This window comes from Poecilia latipinna, unplaced genomic scaffold (assembly GCF_001443285.1).
Source record: "Poecilia latipinna isolate Pla-1442-1.1 unplaced genomic scaffold, P_latipinna-1.0 Scaffold503, whole genome shotgun sequence".
NCBI lineage: Eukaryota > Metazoa > Chordata > Actinopteri > Cyprinodontiformes > Poeciliidae > Poecilia > Poecilia latipinna.
Window position 1 is genome coordinate 379,067 of NW_015113119.1, and position 19,772 is coordinate 398,838.

The 19,772-nt window shown below is 39.2% G+C and overlaps 1 protein-coding gene across 4 annotated transcripts in view; it reads right to left on the reverse strand.

Annotated features, from left to right (window-relative positions):
• pde8b (phosphodiesterase 8B) overlaps positions 1 to 19,772 on the reverse strand; it is a 50,248-nt gene extending 30,476 nt beyond the window's left edge. The window contains exons 1-3 of one of the 4 annotated variants that reach the window (XM_015040278.1): positions 19,204 to 19,772; positions 19,065 to 19,127; positions 1,757 to 1,813 (exon numbers count right to left, since the gene is read on the reverse strand). In XM_015040278.1, coding sequence (XP_014895764.1) covers positions 1,757 to 1,813; positions 19,065 to 19,112 — 105 coding nt within the window. In that variant the 5' untranslated portion in view covers positions 19,113 to 19,127; positions 19,204 to 19,772. Of the gene's footprint in view, positions 1 to 1,756; positions 1,814 to 1,887; positions 2,184 to 15,033; positions 15,798 to 19,064 lie in introns of those variants that run through there. The other 3 variants (XM_015040277.1, XM_015040276.1, XM_015040279.1) reach the window with 3 other exon arrangements.

Genomic DNA, 19,772 nt, shown 5'->3' on the forward strand with positions numbered 1-19,772 from the left:
GGAAAACGCCCCCCAAAAGGGCCCAACCCCCCCCGAAAAAAGGGGGGCACCCAAGGAATTTTTTCCAAAAAAAAAAAAAAAAAAAAAAAAACAGATGGTCACGAGGGACGGATCACAAATTTGGTGTTATTTTATTTTTATGTGCAAGAACTAAATCCAGATTTTATTGGTGCGACTAATAAAATAATATATTTTTTAAGGACAAACTCAGGAACAAAACATGTTTATCTTTATCTTGCTTCAGCTGAATTTTTTCCCCATGCGTTTTCCCAGTTAGATTATGTTATGTAAATTTTTTTTAGCTTTACATCATGTTTTGATGTTATACCATGATCAGAGCATGTCTGGAATGTTGCTTTGATTCTTTCATGCATGTTTGAGAAATTTTTTCATCTACCATGTCAACTATTCAGCTGTACAAAACGTCTGGTTGGACCTCGATCCGCAGTTTCAAAGCTTCTGGGCTTCTGCCTGACAGAGCAGAACCTTCCCACACAGCTCCTTCAGACTAGCCAGCTTCAGCTAGCAAACATCTAGTGGAACGGCACATGGCCTGATCTCATTATAGGAGCTACTTCTCAGAGAAATGCTGGTAAAAACTTTGCTAAAGAGTTAATAGAGGAGCCATGTTGTGATGCCTTCCTGGAGGTAGAGTTTCAGAAGGAGCAGGAGGTTTTAAAGAGACAGAGGCCCAATTTCAATACATTAAATATTAAAGTCAAAACTCTTTTAAGTCATATTTGACATATATAACTGAAGTTACTTCATTGTACTATAAAATGATACTATGGAAAACGCATAATGCTGCCCCTTTAAGGCCGTAAAGCCACCATCAGTTATCCCAACAAACTGTGATTTGATTTGGTTGTTTTCCTCTCTGCGTTGAACTTAGTTTCTATTTACGGCTGAATTAAGAGTCAAGTGTTTAAAGGCTTTTGCATAATTTTATTACCTAGTTTTTTTCTCCCATATTACATTAGCAGAAGGACCTTACCTAAACCCAACTTAGTGCACAATTGGAAATGGGCAGTCTCTGTACCGACACTGAACCGAAGAGGAAACTACACTGTGTACAGTGTAAACCTGCCACCTTAACAAATTTTGCTGGATTATAAACTGTCCCGGAAACCATTGTGATAAACAATAAACAATATTGAAAATGGCATAATAATACAAGTTCACTCTCACAGATCAATATACTTAAATTTAGTAAAAAACACTTTACACTGGAGCTAGAAGATATTTTAAATACAAAAAAACAAAGTACAGGCTAAATAATATAGATTCTGAGGCAAGACTTGAAAACAAAGATTCACAGATGCTTTCCATTCTATCTAACTGAATTTGACCTTTTGTGTAAAAGAAAAAAAACATTTAAAAAATCACCTATATATAAAAATAAACTCAGAAATTATGAAGACATACCAAATCAATAATTAAACAACATATTTTTAATTTTTCTTTCACGTGACAAAACACAAACATGTTCAAGACGTAGAAATAATCTTGCAAGGCCTCCATATTAAATTACTCAAAGACAGTAACACACACACACACGCGCACACACACACACACACACACACACACACACACACATATTTAAAGAGTCATAAACCAAATCATTTGTAATGCGCAGATGAAATTGATTGTGGTCTACTTTTTTTTTTTTTTGACTGAGCCTTGAATCTGTGGCCCTCAAACATGGATCCAAACTATATAAAAGTTAGTGTTTGCAGATGTTGCTACACGCTCTTACCTGTATCGGCTCCTTAGTCAGCCTCATAGGTCCCACACATTCTTCTGTGGCAGAAACCTGCAGAAGAAACAGAAACGATTATCAACAGAGAACAAACACAGACAACTCAAAACAGTGTGAGCATCTCTCACCATTTTACCATTGATGTCAAGAAGCATACTGGCATATTGCTTTTGTCTTGCTCAATCCGTCTGTTACCGCTTCTAATGTGCTTCTCTGCTTGCTTTTGGTTTTAAGTCCACGCAGCAACAAATGCTGTCAGAAAGGAGACGTGCCGAGTTAAACTCTCCCGTCCTAATATTCCATCTGAATCTGTAGCTGCAGCTTTTGAGGTTAAACTGGTCCAGGCTGCAGTCATGGGTATTTTTCACGGAGCTAGAGTGGTCGGCAGCCGTTTGCTGCAAACCTCTTTTAGAGGGTATTAGCTGCCTAGCCACAGACTGAACCCGCCAGGTTTACCGGCTTAATCCCACTGCGGGATCATCTCACACACCGTGCTTGCAGGTACGTGTGTGTGCGTGTGTGTGTCTTGTCTTCACGCACTTCTTCTAAAAACCACATGCGTCACTCAGGTGTGAATGGCAACTCAGCTGCATGTGCATCTTTCCTAGCATATGCGTGCACAGACACGGTTAGTGTCACGCTCAGAGGGAATAAGAGGTGCATTATGTCATGAAGAACTGCAGCTGACACAGCAGGAGCTCTGTGTGTCATGTTTTGGTATTAGCTTCTGTAAATCCACTTGTTTGTGAGCTGGCTGTCTCTTAAGCAGGGGTCTTAGACAGAAGATGCGCTCATACACCACAAAGGCCCAGGGAGACACATTCTGTCTCTGGGGCGAAGCAAATACTTTTTAGGGATAAGGAAGGTCAGGGTGTAAGGTGGTGGAGTTTGGCTTTGTGCACAAATGGTGTAAGGAAGGTAGGAGGCGGTGACTCAACCGCCCACCATGACGCCTCTATCCGTCATAAGTAATTAGGCCTAAAAGGGATGTGTTTTTGCCCACATGAAATCTCAAGTACCCACTACAAATTTCTAACAGCATCATCAAACGACCAACACTTTGAGAATCTCAAGAGTCTTAGTTTGAGTAGTCATCACTGCCTCAGATAGCAAAACTGGAAAGGAATATTGCTGATGTAGAAATAAAGTCCTCAAATATTGTACATACTCTAGTAAACAACTTTGCCATGCTTGACCACATCTCCTGATCTATAATGGCATTGATTGCAAATGACACCACTGTTGACTGAATGTTTGAACAAAGTGCAAACTAAATGGCGACATCTGAAGAGTGTGTGATGTTGGAAGATAAGAACGTCCTGGGGGATCTGTTGCAGTACTCTTCGATACAGAAGCACAGCGTGGTGCAACTTTAACAACAGTTGAAATGCAGAGGACTCACGCTGAGTGGACAGAAAGCATCATTGGTTGAAAGGTAAGTGTTTTTACTGGCTATGTTATCTGGGCATACTTTCATTGGTTTGTTTTACTTGTACTGCTCCTTTACTACACAGGCTTACCACTCTTGTTAAATTAAAATAGCCGCTTTGCCCTGTTCTAAATTTATTAGTTTGACGACATTTGTGATCAGTGCTATATGTGACCTTGCCACAAGGTACAACCGATGTAGGACTCTCTTTTGGATTAAGAACTACTTAATCCTCAATGTCTTATGCTATGTTCACATAGGAGGGAAATGCAACTTATATCCCACTTTTTCACGGCAGACCTAATGGTCCAATTTTGATCTTTTCATCCTCAAAAAAGTTTGATTTGTGGTACTAAGTTGGATACATATCCAATTGATATTTATTTTCTTTTCAAAGGTTGCTTCTGCCTCTGAGAGTTGTCAGACAGGAAAGTGGGTTACGAGAGAGGGGGAAGACATTCAGCAAAAGTCACTGGGCCGGGAATCGAACCTGTGGCAGCAGCATAGAGGACAGAGGCATCCATATATGGCTCACACACTTTACCCCTATGCCACTGCTGCACACTAAATATCAGAGTATTTTTAAAGTGCTTGCTGTCAGAACGTTCATGACGCATTTTGCACAACTTTTATGTCATTGATGTGAGACATGCATGATAATTCTGTGCCAGAAGAAGTCTGACACAGTACATCCAGACGTAAACAATGGCTACAAATTAGAATTGTGAAATTATGAAAGAAGTCTGTTTCACTGAAATGCATCACATCACAATCCCACCACTCTGACTACACATCCAAACAGACTTCTCTACATTAGTTGTTCCACAAAATGCCGTTGCTACTAGTTGTGCTTCGTTTTTATCAGCTCCCTTCGCATTGTATTGAGCCAGAGTCACCATCGGCAACACGGGTGAAGTCTGAAAAGATCTGAGGTCTACCATGGGAATCAATCACCAACAACGAGCTCATGTGCTACAGGATCAAGAGCGAGTAAAAATGACAGGCAGTGCATAGAGGCGGAGAGGACTGAACCACTGCTGAATGCGTCAAACGTGGACAAGCACAAACTCCAAATATATCAGTGTGGTTGGGGGTTGGCTTCACGGGAACTTGAGTAAGTAATTGTGTTTTCTTTAAGGACGACATTGCCAGATGTGACACAGAACAGGAAGGAGGGTAAGCAGAAGCCAGAACAGTTCTGTAAGCAAATCATGAGAACAAATCGGAGAGAAAACGCTCGGTAAACGTAACTCTGTGTCGGAAATGCAGAGGGAAGTCGTTGTCATTTAGTTGGAGAGAATTTTACTGAAATCTGGTGCAGGTGCAAAAGTAGATGTAGTGACAACATTGATGTGATGCAGGAGACTTAAGAAGACTGAATGTTTACACTTTGTAAGGATTCAGACAGTGGGACAAGAGTGAGGAAACAGGATGTTTTAAGGAAAAAGCAGAGCAATAAGACAAAAGGTTAATTTAATTTTAGAAGTCTGAAAAAGGTTACAGAAGACATGCTGAAAAAAAATATTAGGTTAAAGAAGCGGGGGGGGGAAACTCTTCTTAATTACTCTTAAAATGCGTCCAAAACATAAGGTCTACAACCTCAAATTGATTTTTTATAGTGATACAAATCATTAGGCAGAAACACAAAAATGATGAAGAAGAATTGCTTTTGGTTTTGTCGATGTTTAGCTCTATTTTAGTTCATTTTCCTGGCATTTAAATCAACAACATTAAATAAGCATTTCTTTAAGTGCCCTCTAAAAAAACAAATTTTTGCAAACTGGACATCATCACTGCCATGGAAACAGACCCTGAAAACATCAAATTACATCCAGACGCATCCTCACCTACACGTCTTCACATCGGGTTTGTGTCTTCAGGTCGTGAATGAAATGAAGACGCTGCTGTAAAACCTCAGCTACTAAAGGAAGATTCGGCCGTTGAAATTTGTAGCTCAAATCTAAACAATCTGAAGCCTGAAATGTTATCGATTTGGACGCAGCATGAAGGGAAGTGCCATCAAAATTCATTTTATATGTGTCATATAAGTTAATCTCGCTTCAACTATAAATGAGTAGTATAATATCCTTTATTTAAGAAAAGGATCTGAAACAACAAAATTATTTTGAAAATCAAAAAAAGTTTGAAACTGAAAAAAATGTGAAGCTAAAAAAAAATCTTCAATTTGAAAAACAAAACTGAAACTGGAAAAAAAGCATGTGAAGTTGCAAAAAAAATAAGTTTTATAACTAAGGTTCCATACACAAAGAGAAGATTAGTCATGTCTTTAATTGGTAAATATTAAGTCATTTTCTCTTAGTAACAGGAGACCACAGACGGGGGTCCGTCTTGTCACTGGCCGGACTTTTAGCAGAAGAGTTCTTTATTGTTCAGACAGGATTTGGTGTAATTTGGATCATAGTCCTTGCAATGAGGCTTCATCTTATCTGCAGATCACATGTCCTTCAATAGTCTGGATAGACTTGAGGTTGGCCTCGGTCTGTACACAGCTACACATTTCAGTCTTATCTGCAGCAATTCCACGAAACCAGCGACATGCTCTCACTTATCATCTGATGCTCTGACATAGCTTTCCTTTGTCATGTGAGGAAACAGCTTTCTTCAAGAGTTACGATCGTGCTACGAGGAATGACCAGGAATGAAGTCCTTTTGTTTAGTTGCATTGTACTAAGTGGAGTATGAAAAGAATTAAATTAAATTTCATGGAAACATAACAAGAACTTCTCCAGAAATTAATGATGAAACAAAACCAGTTAAAGATATTTTAAAAAATCCTCAGTGGACCAAGTGAAGCAGCTTTTTCATCCATCACATTTTTTTTTTTTTTTGTGGATGTCGCTTGTGCGTCAGATTTACGGGCGTACCAGAAACTGAAAGACAAAGGTTCCATATTTGGAGTTTTGTATGTAAAACAAAACAAACAAACAAAAAGGCAAATAAATTCCTTAATTAAAAGCATTAAAATCTATGTGGTTAATTAATACGTTAAAGTCCCAGCCTTACCTGTATTTTACAAAAAATATATTTTTTAAAGGTACCAAGCTTGAGAAGCTCATGGTGTATTTAAGTGTGCTGTATTGGTGCATTTATCAGCTAAATTTTAATTCAGGACATTTATGTGTGGTAAAACAAAAAAAAAAAAGAAGCATTACAAATCAATTCAGCCTGTCTTTCTGTATCCGATCGGTATCGGCCGATTTTAAACCTCAGATATTTGTATCCGAAGTGGAACAAAGTAGATCAGTGCATCCCTGGCTTACAACAGCCCTACAGTCACTGCATGTCTTTTCCACAACGCCAATACATAATCCATGGATCATTTGACACAAAACACAGTTAGTTAATCAACAAGCAATTGTATTTATTTCTGGTTTAAGGTAGTTTTCCACCATTTTGTTCGGAACTGTTAATATGTTGGTGTAACGTTTTTGATTAGCTAGTGGCCAGTGATTATGACACTGCCTCTACAAAAAAAATTTGATGAAAAATTAATAATAATTTTTTAAAGCATAAACAAACTGTTGCACAAAGGTTTTCATCTTTAGCAAAAAGCTAATAGTAAATCAATACTCACAATGTGTGTATGGATGTGCATATAAACCACAACTCAATACTTTCCTACATACAAAGACCTGAGGATCTGAGCTTTGCTTAATAGTATCTGATGGGGTATCATCATCAAGTCCAAATAGGTCAATGCACTCAATAATCTTTTCCTCTGGGAACAGAGCACTGCCGGTTCCAGATTGGTTTGAATGAAGCTGTTGCACCGGGCTTGGACAGGACCAGGAATACACTGCTCAAAGCTCAAGATGGTTTGCATTTACTCTGGAGAAACGAAACAGGTTTGGGAAATCTTGACACCCTTTGGTTCACGATATGCACGTCCTCCACGTGTTTCTCATTAAGCCCGTGGCGGTCGCTAATTGATGCTAATCAAAATGATCTGGGGGGGTTAAACAACAGTGATGGACAGACAAAGGCTCCAACTCTCCAATCAGGTGCCATCGAACCAGAGCAGGAGAAAACAAAAAAACGAATGGGCGCAGCAGCATGATGTCATTCAAAGGGCCAGAGAAAAGCCTGAGTCAGGGGGAAATAATGTGGAAATTGTGACAGAACAGTGACATGTTAGTTTCATCCAGCTGTTACATACATGTAACTATACATGATTATGATCATTATATGAAATGATTGCGGTCAGCGCCAATAATTGCGGCCGGCGATTATGTAACAACTGTGACAGGCCTAATTACAACCAAACACTGCATCACTGTGTGTGGAGACATATCAGCCAAAAGTTCCCAAAAACTCTTTTTTTCTTTTCTCCACGCTAAAAACCCCCAAAAACATTCTGATCAAGTCAATATGGTATTTTTTTTAAAGAAAAGAAAAAAAATTAATTTAAAACAACAAAAACAGCAGATAATGTCATGCATATTACTGTATAGTAGTCTACACTTCATAACCGTAAATAGAGCAGTATTAAAAACATATCAGTGATCACAATGCTTTATGTAAGCTTGTTTTATTATGAGCCGCAGATCTGAATCTACATTTGAAACTACATATATTAGTACTACATATTCTACTACATACATATACTCCTAAAAATATGCATAACCATTTTTTTCACTGTCTGACTAAATTAGGACAAACTTTTCCTGTTTGGGTTAAGCAGAATTACCAAAATTATTGCTATTTGCTAAATGCCAGAAGATATTTTTTATTAAGATTTTTGTTTTTCCTCCATTCAAATTCTGGAGTTCACATACATTTGGTTAGTACTTTTAAACTGTATTACAATGCTTAAACATCTTGGGTTTTCTTCAATAAACCTCTCATGACAGGTTGCTGGAAATTTGGTCCATTTAACAACTTGTCCATTCAAGTTGTCATCGCCGCCATGACTTATCACGTGAATAAGCTCGTGTACGTGTGATTTTAATTGCATTTCTTATTTAATGGAAACACTGCAATTAGGAAATTGTGTTGTTGGTGTACATTTGTAATGGAAAAGCAGCTACTGACTATAGATTCTTGAAAATCGGATTGTGACCAGTAAAACTTTTACGCTATTCATGAAAACAAAAAATGGAGAGTGTACATTTTTGCACTATAGCTGTGTTTCCATTGACCACATAATTACGCAAACTGGAATTACGAAAATAAGTCCACTTAATGGAAACATGTCAATTTTTGAAAAAAAAAGAAAAATGAAAAAATACTTAACGTTTTTCGACAAAATGTTTGGTGCTCAGATCAGGTGGGTTTATTCAGTCGCACTGAAATTGGTGTATTTTGCAAAACTGCAAAGAAAACGTTTTTTCCACATCAAATGTGACCAACAATCGGATGTTGCTACTGGTGGAAATGACAAAGAAGAAGACAGGAAGAAGAAGACAGGAAGTGGTAGGAGGATGTTTTTTTAACAGCACATCGTGTGAACAAACTCCTTCACATGTGATTTTTATTGCGTTTCTTATTTAATGGAAACACCTCACTTACAAAATTGTCTTTTTCTGACATTTTCATCAAGTGAGCTGAATGTATTGCTGCTACAGCCCTACTGATCTTGAACTTTTGCACATTTATGATGGTGAGAAGTTGCCAGTAACGCTCTGATCTGTGCATTGTAAGTCAGCGACTCTCCACAAAGCCCCCATGGTGTTGTCTCTAAACCAGCATCAGCTCTCCTACATGTGACTGTTCACACCCCTGCCGTACTCACCAGAGGGGTAAACAGATCACTTGTGCATGCAAAAATACACAAACACATATGTGCGCGCGCACACACACATGTACAAGAGCGTGATCAACACCATGGCGGATGATCAAGATCCTGCAGGGTGAGGCAGATGGTTTTAATAATAAATGGCATCATTGATCGTCTCTTGGTGATGAAACTGGGCGAGAGCAAAGGAACAGCTGACAAACCAACACACTACACACACACACACACACACACACACACACACACTGATTGGACAATAAAAAAACTCTTGATCTATAAATGTATTAAAAGCCTTTAAATGCTTCTCGCCCAAAGACCGCTGGAGAGAGACACCAGCAAAGAGAAGCAGATATTACAGGATTATATGAGAAAATTATGCTACCATGATAAATCTCTTTTTCCTCACAGCCCAAACACTCACTGCAACCTTTAGCGTCTTTGGTATTTAAATTGCATCTGCCACAAGAAGACTAAGCAAAAGACTAGCAATCTCACTGGCATAAAGTGTGAAACCAAGACAATAATTATTACTTTCCAAACCGTCTTTTCCCTATTTTATCATTGTACAAGTCCGCCTGCCATCAAGTCCTGACAGATGATCTCTAAAAACATCAAACTGTTCTGCCTCCTCTCAGTTCTCCTAATGCTATCTGCAGAAATTCACCACCTCTGCTCAGACACAACCAATCAGGAGCCAGAAGGAGGGTCTTATTAACCCGTTTTCAATATCTGACGTTTTCCTATTTCCAATCCAGTAACCAGATTAAAGTTACTCATCCAAATCACTGTGCGTCACTACTTTTGCCATTTTACTTAGTAAACATATATGTTGTTACTGTCCTCTTGCATCATGAGGAGTGAAATAAAACCACTCAGAGACAAAACCGTAATGAACGGAGGGAGGAGAGCGATGCGCGTTTTGTAACTGGAAAGAAAGGCATTAGTTTGAGTTTGTCAGCTGAAGATGACATTATCAAAGTGCTGGCGACAAAGTGATACAGTTACACCGTTGAAAAGAGGGAAGACAGAATAATAATAATAATAGTGATTTACTGTAGTATTTCTCTCATACTGCAGTTTAATGCAATCATGATGGAGCGCGAAAGCACCCTGGTGGACGATGGATCCACTGCCAATCTATAACAGAATAGGCTTAGTAGCTGATTGTATTTTTTATTTATTTTTACTATGAGGCTTTATAGTATGAAATCAATGTATAACCACTGCAGAGAATCCTTTAGTACCGCTCTGGAGGTCTAATAATAATCTTCCAACATATCAAACTTCAAAAATACTATATCATATTTGAAGAAACATTTTGAGTAGCATCACGGTGCAGTCAAACAGGCTGTCAGTACATGAAGATCGGTGGATCACTCTTTTGTTTGATCGAATGAACAAACAGAATTTGCCACCAAAATTGTATCATCCCAGCTCCTCCATGAGATTCTGCTGGAGGAGCTTTACTTCACGGCGACCTCTGTGGGCGTCGTTGGACTCGGCGGACATTGTAGGAAGTGGCTCTTCCTCGAGTGTCTGAGAGACAACTCTAGTCATCCAAGTCACGGTGAAGTACATGCCGTAGGCAGCGGCTTAGAATAGCCTGAATGAAAGTGTCCGGAGAAGAGCTAGCCGCAACACAATGCCCTCAGTGTTCTGCAATCGCTGCTGTAAAATGTCTATTTATGGACAACAAGCACAGTGTATCTTTATCAGAAGAATGAAAGTTTTGATCTGTAACGTTTAGTTATGAACAACAGGTCAGTGTGATCTGACTGAATCCAGACATTCAGAGCTAAAGGAGGGAGAGCATAGCAGGCAGAAGCCAGCTTGAAAAGGAGGTCAGCAAATACAGATGCAGATACCTTGGCAGAGATTTCACATTACTGTCAAATTTTGTCACTAAATATAAATGACAACCCATAGGTAGTGTATGGCTGAAACCAAATAATGACACATTTTTGTGTTTTCTCTTTTTAAACCATAATAATGGCTGAAACTACCCAAATGACCCTGATCAAAAGTTTACGTAACCTACAGTTTGTTTCTGATAGAAAAATCAAGCCCACAACTAATTGACTACTTAAGTAGTTAAGTAGTAATCAATTTTTCTGGCAATTAAGCTATTAATCGGCTAAAGAACTGGCACATTTTACAGATTTTTCATTTAAGCTTATTTTATACAATATTAGAAATGCATTAAAAATCAAATAAAGCAATCCCTTTTTAACATATGAGTGATTAGTTAACAAAAGGTGCTTAATGGGAGATTTTTTTCCAATGAATCTGAACTTGACAAAATTAAAAATATACCACGTTTTGGGTCGAACATAATGATTTTTTTATTATCATAAATGCTAAATTTATATGTTTTCAACAGTATTGGCTCAATTACTGCTCTGACTTTGATGTTATGCAGCAAAATGGCCTTTTGAGTCTGTGTAGATAAAGATTGTTGCTAAATTAGTCGACAAATATTTTAATAACCTGATAGAAGAATCAGATTATTAAAATAATCTGATTATTATTTCACCATAGTTCACCATCTTTCGGGTCCTATCACACACGCTCATGCTCCACCTCCCTGATGGGCCGGTGGTGCGCCCGGACCTCGGAGGGGCCCGGGATCCCACCTCAGCCGGCGCGCGCCGGCCCTCACTTTCATTGCGCCACGGGGTTTCGAAAAGACCCTCTGACTCGCGTGCGTGTTAATCAGGGTTAAAATGATTAACATTAATCCGATTAATCATTTTAACTCTGCCTACATCTGCCGGGGGCATGAATACATTTGAGCTTGACTGCAGTATACTGTGTATTTCCTTCTTTAACAGTTTTAAAAATTCCCTCTTAAATTTTTTTTTTTTTTTTTTTGTGGTAAGTGGATGAGATACTTTAATTCCTTAAACATTAAAGCTGCAGTAGATATGATGGATGTCATGCTGGGTATTTTTCACATCAGCCAGCCACTCGGCATTTTGTAATGTTCCCAAAAACTGCAGATGGTTCAACCAGGTGCTGACCAGGGACGTCAAAAATACTTATAGCAACTGGGTTTTATTATCACTATTATATTATTTAACTTTTATTGTCTTTTTTTTTTTTATTGCCTTTAGCTGAAGCGTAGCTGGAATGGTTTCTTCCTGGAAGACGTTCCCGGTCTCAGCTGGGTCAGAATGGGTTAACGTGCTCTGGGAGTCTGATGACTCGATCATCTGCTGCGTTGCTTCTTAACAAAACACAACAATATCCTCTAGGGTTTGATCATAAATATCAAGATGTTCACATGCCTCCTCATGAGAGGGATCACTGTGAAGCACACAGACCATATAATTTTATCACAGGATGTGATAAGGAAACCGGCCGAGTCTCAGTTGGATTTTAGGCCTTTTTACACCAGCATACAGACATTATCATGTTACTTTGTGTTAGTTGGTTTTTTTCTGGTTAGATAACCTTTATATAACAGTAGCCTTTAAGTAAATTTAACTTAACCTAATGGATTATAAAAGCTTCCTTTAAATATAAAGGCAGGGCTTTGAATATAAAAACAGAACCAAATAAGTGTTAAACATCTGCCTCTTTATTTATTGGCACCCTCTCAAAATTGAAGTAAAATAATCTAATATTGAGATTGTGCAAACCTTTATTGTCTGTATATTTAATTTAGAGAAGGAAATAATTGTCTTTGTTTTTTTTCTTTATAACGATTTATGTAAAATAAATTCAGCTGAAAGATGTTTTGTAGTTTTCTTACTTCCAACATATTGGAAGCATTTATTCATTAGTAATCCTGGACTTCCTGCTTCCCGGTGGGCAAACATAGCTCTTTCTGTTACAAATGTGTGCAATATCAATGTGTGCGATATCAATATATCGCTGATATCGACAAAAACAAAAAACAATTTCGCAATTGCAGCGTTCCCATTAAATAAGAAATGCAATTAAAGTTCCACATGAATAAGTCTTTTTACCTGAAAACATTTAACGACGGTTTTACCATCATTTCTCTGAGAAGTAGCCTCTATAATGAGCTCAGCTATTGCACACTTCCACCAGGTGTTTGCTAATTGCTGCTGGCTAGTCTGAAGAAGCTGAGTGGGGCAGTCACTGGGCAGAGCTGCTCTGTAATGCTGTAAAGGATTGGCTCAGGGAGTTTGGGTATTAATGTATGCCACAATTTTAAAATTACAGTCAGCTACTATCACATAAAATCCACATAAACTTTGTTGTTTAAATGTCATAAAATCTAAAAAAAAAAAAGAAAAAAAAAGAAGCTATTTTCCACTAGAGAATCCACATGAATTCGCTTTCAGAAAAATCAGGTCAAATGCAGGAATGTCAGATTTTAACTGATCAAAATGCACCTTACTGGGCCACTTCCGTAATTTTTCCCAAAGAACTTTTCTTTTCAGACTGAGTTCACGTCTCCACATTTAACAGTTTGAGCACAAGACATTCGTCTTTAAACAAAGATTTCTACATAAAAAGCAACATGTTCACACACGTGAGCTGTAAAAGGAAAACACAGAATGATAGAAGTACAACGCAAACAAAGAGTGCAGTGGGTTAACTTCAGTCACATTAAAAAGGAAGTCTGCAGGGCTTAAAACGTCTGTACTCAAACATTTAGCAGAGTGACAAAAGGAAATAACTTGCAGCAATTAGATGCAAAGTGACTGCCAGAATAGGAGCACTTACAGTCTGATATCAGCTGAATGATACAATGGAGAGCTGAGACGAGCATTAAATGACTCAATTCATGAAGCTCGGGTTAGACTTTAGCATTAAGGCCTAAGTGGTGCAAGTCGAGTGGGACTCTAGATTTCAGGTCGCCCCTCATGCCCACAACAAGCTGACTTCATTTTACTTTGAAAATCTGTAAGCCGCAACTTTTATCCCCTAAAATTTATCGAACCAACTCTGATTAATATTTTGTAATTTCTGTTAATAGGTATTTTTCCGCTTGCTAGTTACAAGAAAAGTAGAATGAGACCAAACAGAGAATTTGTAAATTTGTCAAACAGCAGTTTAACTCAGGGTCAAATAATGATGTAGAAAAGAAAAAAACAAACAAACAAAGATTTCCTCCACTTGCTCAGTCTGTTGTTCAGACACTAATACATGTATGTATATAAAGAATAACTGAAAATGATTGCTAATTTTAATTATTTTCTTCCATGGTTCTTTCAATGTGAGGATCAAAACATATCAATACATTTGAAAATATGAATAAATTTGGTTACTGTGAGCAGCTTAGTGATACAAATCATACACTTCTTAATGTGACTGAAGTCCAGAAGAAACACATTATAATTTTTTATCAAGAGCAGTATTTGTTTGTGGAGCTTTGATTGCTCCACAAGTCGCCTACTAATGTTACCTTAAAAAAGTAATATTGTCACTTTTATTATCACAATAGAACTATAAAATATCATGATAAAATTTTAAGCCCATATCACCCACCCCTGATGTGAATTATATAACAAATTCAAGCACACAACTGTTATTTAACAACCCATTGTAACTGCCATTCATGGGAGGTAGGGCACCAAAAGCAGCCCACAGACCAACATTTTATAAATCCGGCTCTGTACAAAGGGCCATTTCCACATGGTTTCAACTTTATTGTGGCTCCATACAATTTTTAATGGCTGTTTGGGTAAAATAAACCAAATTATGGGTTAAACTGTCATCAGAACTTAAATCAGGGCTATAGGTGTTTGTGCATGAACCACCTGCTGGAGCGACGTGACAGAATGGATGTCTCAGACCTTTTAGCAAAGCAGCCACTGTCACAAAACTTCAGCATCATCATTACACAGCAGCTCTCCCTGCTGACTGTGTGGATGCAGACCGACAGAGACAATGAATGAGCGGGAGCCTGAATGAACCCGTCAGATTCAGGAGAACACCCGCAGCATCGGGCCCTCCTGTGGAGGAGAAGCCAAAACGAAAACACAAAGGCCTCCACCGAGTCTCTATTATCACCCACAACACGGAGGCGGCGACTGCGTTGTCTACGGTACAAAAAAAAGGAAAAAAAAAAAAAAAAAAAGACCGCGGATCCGTTCGGTATACCGGTACCGGTACCTTAACGCTGGCGTGGCTGGTCTGGGTCTCGGCCTCGATGCGGACGTGCCCCCCGCTGTTCTCCCTTCGCCCCCGGTGCGAGTTGTTGCGCGAGTGGCGGCTCTGGTAGGTGATGACGGAGGGGATGGTCTCGGCCGCGTCCGTCTTGATGAAGAGCCCGTGCAGCGTGGCGGCCGCCGTGCCCTGGGAGATGGTGGTGGTCTGGTGGGGGGAGTTGGATTCGTCCGAGTCCCGGCAGTAGATCACCCCGCTCTGAGAGACGTGGATGCTGGGAGCGCAGCCCATGCCCTCAGCCTCAGCCTCGGCGAGGTTCGCCTAGATCCCCGGTAATGAACAGCGACTCTCGGGTGTCGCCTTCCCTCTGGTCCGCCGCCGCCGCCGCCGCAGCAGCAGCTCTCCTCCGGGCATCGGCCGCGAGCCAGTACCGCTCTCTGCTCCGCTCCGTTTGGGAACATTAAGGAGTGGAAACGCGTCCAGCTTCTCCTCAGCCTGCGTTAGTGCCGGGTCTTGGATGTGACTCTCATTTTTGGGGTGGTGGTGGGGGGACAAAATGTTTTAATAATAATAATGTACCCAAACCCCCCCCGCCGGCGGCCTGAACCGGGAGCATCTAATGAACAAAACTAATAGCCTAAATGGGCTAAAACACCTGGCTGCTCTTCATCCTCTCATCCTCTGTGGCATGCTCCCATTTTTTCAGCCTGGGTAGAGAAAGTGCTCTCAATGAAATCTTTTCTCTGCCTCTTCTTTAGTTCCTGTGCTTGCAGATCATTGGCCCTGGTCCATCTCCCTCTCTCCTCCCTCCGTCCGTCCATCAAACTAACATTATATCACTTCTATCTCTCCAGAATAGAGCAGAATCTCCCAGGAGATCACGCTCTGACTCCAGGGGTCATTTAAAGCCTGCCACCATGATGAATTAGAGGTAATGTTGTTACACTGAAGAAGGTCTTATGAAAAAGCATTTACTTTGTAAAATCACATTATCTTTATTCTTGCTTTTTTTTTTTTTTTTGGTAAAGATTTATGTCTTGAATCTACCACAGCTCCTATATGGGTCAAAAATAGAATTAGGCTAATAACTTAACTCTAACTAACTCGGCTGACGGTAAACAACCAGAATGACTGCTTTCTCAAAACATACTCCTTCCTCATTTAAAGAGGCAGTATATAACTTAAAAAAAAAGTCACTGTCCTGACTGTATGAGTCAGATAATCTGTGAAAATATAAATCTTTTCCATATTCTATCATTGCCATCTGAAGAAATACAGCGCTCCTGACTAAAACACAACCAATCAGAGCCAGGGGGAGGATCTTAGCGTTGTCAATCAACCTCTACTTTATTTCTTATGGAAGCCTTTCACTGCCATATTTTGGAGTAAAAAAAAATTCAGGACCGGCGTCTTGTTGAAAAGAGAACATTTTTATTCTAACAAGATGTGAAAATACGCTCTTCTGACAGATAAACTTGTTATAAAACGTGTTTTATTGTATAGTTTTCCTTCTCTATTTGTCCTGAATTTTGAGCCTGAGTTAGCAGATATGGACAACAGATGTGTGGATGCTTAAAATCTGGTTACAATCCAGCAGCTAGAAAAAAAAAATAACAGGCTTCATGTTTTCGCCACACCTTTAGATTGGTAGTGAATGTTTAAGATGTTTTGAAATGACTGCTGTGTGGCTTCGGTCCAAAAATTCATTCATTCACTCGTTTGCAAATGGTGCCTGTTACACCACATTGAAAACAGAAATATGAACTTTCTATCAACCTTTACGCCACGGGAAATCGTCCACTTCGCCTTCGCTGTTTTTCCAACCCCTAGCTCTGGTCCTGTTTCTGTAACCAAACAGCAGGAGAAAGCTGAGGGCATGTGTCAAATTAAAACAAAGCATTAAAATTCATGGTGACTAGTTGCAGATCCTCTGTGGTATTCCACCCACTTCTGTTTCAACCTCCTACAGCTCCCTCTGAGGACAGTCAGTAAGCAAAAAAACATAGAAGGAAGGAAAAAAACTCAAAGTGACAATTTATTGGGAGACACCCGTATGAGTCACATTCAAAATCACTTGATTGTTGCGTTGTTGTTTTTTTTTCATATTTAATCCACTAAAGGAAATCTAAATAACTGTTACATAAAGCACCAAAAACACTATAAATGTGTAGTTAGAGTTGCAGATTAAATGTAGCTTCAGGCTAACTCTGGTATAATACATTAAATGGCAGAAATTATGTATTTACTTTACACAATTTCTGTTTAATTCAATGAAATTAATATGTTAACTACTATTAAGAACTGAAAAGGTGCTTAACATTCGATTTTTCTTCTGACCAGGTGCCGCATGAAGAGTTTTAGGTCAACTTTTATTTATCGTAAATACAAAAAGTATGTCTTTTCTTGTTCAGTTTTGGCTTTATTACTGCTGTCTGTATGTTTTTCTTTCATCAAATGGTTTCTTTTGGAGTCTGTGTACTCCACTTAACAGTGAATTGATAACTAAATTAGCTGATCTAAATAATCGATTCATCACGAGTAATCTGAGTAATCGTTTCAGACCTATCTACACCAGTCCAAACGGTGCCAACAGCCTCTCTTTTCCCCAGATGCTGCAGAACTGTGAGACCAGAACTTATCATCACTGTCCATATTCAGTATTTATTGTAAATAAATCCTTTCTTTTTTGCGTCCTGTGTATGATTCTGCAACATGGGTCCGTAAAATTCCTGGAAACTCAGCAACCAAAGGGAAGAAATCACTCTGGTTCACGTAAAGTCGTGTGTACACAGGATAAACTGGCACCTCACGTCACTCCGAACGCCATATGCTCAATGTGAGGTATGGTGGTGGCAGTATCATGCTGTGGGGTGGTTTTCCTCAACAGGGCCAGAGAAGCTGCTTACAGTTCCAGCTCTGTCTGCGTCACATCAAAATGTTCAACATGCAAAAATTACTTTAAAGTTTAAACGCAGCAAAAGATGGTTCTGTAAAAACTGTAGAGGAGTCTGAATACAAATGCATGCCACACTTTTCAGATTCTTATATAAATATTACATGGAATGTTATATAATCCATCAGTGTGATCTATCAGAAAATTAATTATATCTTTTAAATAAATAAATAAAGATCAGGAGAAAAAACCCGCATCAAAAATAAAACCAGAACGTTTCGTGTCAGAGTGGTTCTGGATGGTGTCAGCAGAACTCCTAATTTCTACGACTTCATTCAGGTTGGTTGCTTTAGCCGCAAAGTTATACAAGAACTCAGATTTAATTCAGAGGCGACGCTGTGAGCAAACATCTCAAAACCTGGACATGTGAAAGAAATGGATTTACGCTTTATAGCAGGGTTTAATCAAAGTCATGGGAGATGTAAGGACGGTTTGTTGCTTGGACATAAAAATTCATCATTTTTCGTTGTCTAACTAATAGTTAAAGTTATTTGCCGTCATCCCATTATATATACATGTAAACACATAAAAAATATTTAATAAATCCAATAATTTCCTAAACAAATGTAAACGACTTTTAAAAATAACAAAAACAAACAAACAAAAAACAATTCGCCAGTCCCAAAATCAATGATGACAAATTGTACCTTCAAACAGTCAAAATGTTTGTTTCAACAACGTCTGCCAGTCTAACTTATCTAGTTATTTAAAACTAAAATCCCTATGTATTGGTCAATCGTATCAGAGTTTATTCTGTTAAGGTCGCCCCCTGCTGGTCGGCCTGTTAAGAGCAACCAGTGTTTAAAAACGACGATGCAACACATTTAACCCGCAAAGTTAGCAAAATTTGAATATCACGGGTATTTAGAAGAACAAAGCCGTTGTTCTTCTAAATTAATTCGAGTAAAACATATTTTACTGTTTCTCCCAATACTTACTAATCCAAGAAAATAGTAGAAATATTTCACTTTTTATCGTTTTTTAAAGTAAATGTTGAAGATGAATGGCAGATACAGCCATAAGCAAAAGTAGGTAAGTTAAACACCAATATTAGAAAAATGTGAGTTTGTGAGCTCCTTCCTACCTTCAGAGGTCCATTGAGGGACAGCTCCTCTGTGGACAGTCCACTCATGTCTCTGCGGCTCAGCTAGAAATCAAACGGAAGCAAATAATCCCGCAGCTCTTTCTGTCATAAAAAAGCGAAGAGCTGCTGAAGTCTTTACCAAGTCCCGTAAGTTTGTCGAACTTCGCCGTCCCTCTTGGTTCGGACGGCTTCGGGCGGACTCGGTGTCCGTGCGGCCCTAGTGTCCTCAGTGCACCGCAGCGTGGGAACACTCAGCCGCATACACGAGCCACGTCCGGAGGAGCTGTGACTGTAACTTTGGAGAGATGCTCAGTGACCAGTTCAGCGATTTTGTCCGAGTGGAAAATGTGCAACATCTCACAAAAGGCTAGAGGTATCTCTGGAGGAACTGCTGGGATCCGTAACTCAGGTGGGAGAGTCTAGGCTGGGGTGTCCCAAAGTCCCAGGGAGCCATTTCTGACCTCTGGACTGATTTTGTTTCAGCCCTCCAACTGCAGCTAAAGAATGAGACAAATTTCCCAACTAGTAAACGAATTTTGAAAGGACGTCCGCTGAAAGTCGAAAGCTTGATGTGGGTTGTCTGAAAGTTCATTCTGAACTTCACTCAGTGTCTGCGTTTCTATTACACGTGCGCCAAATGTTGCCAATGTTGTGCTAATGTTTCCATTAAGTAAAAAACGCAATTAAAATCACACGTGAGCAAGTCTG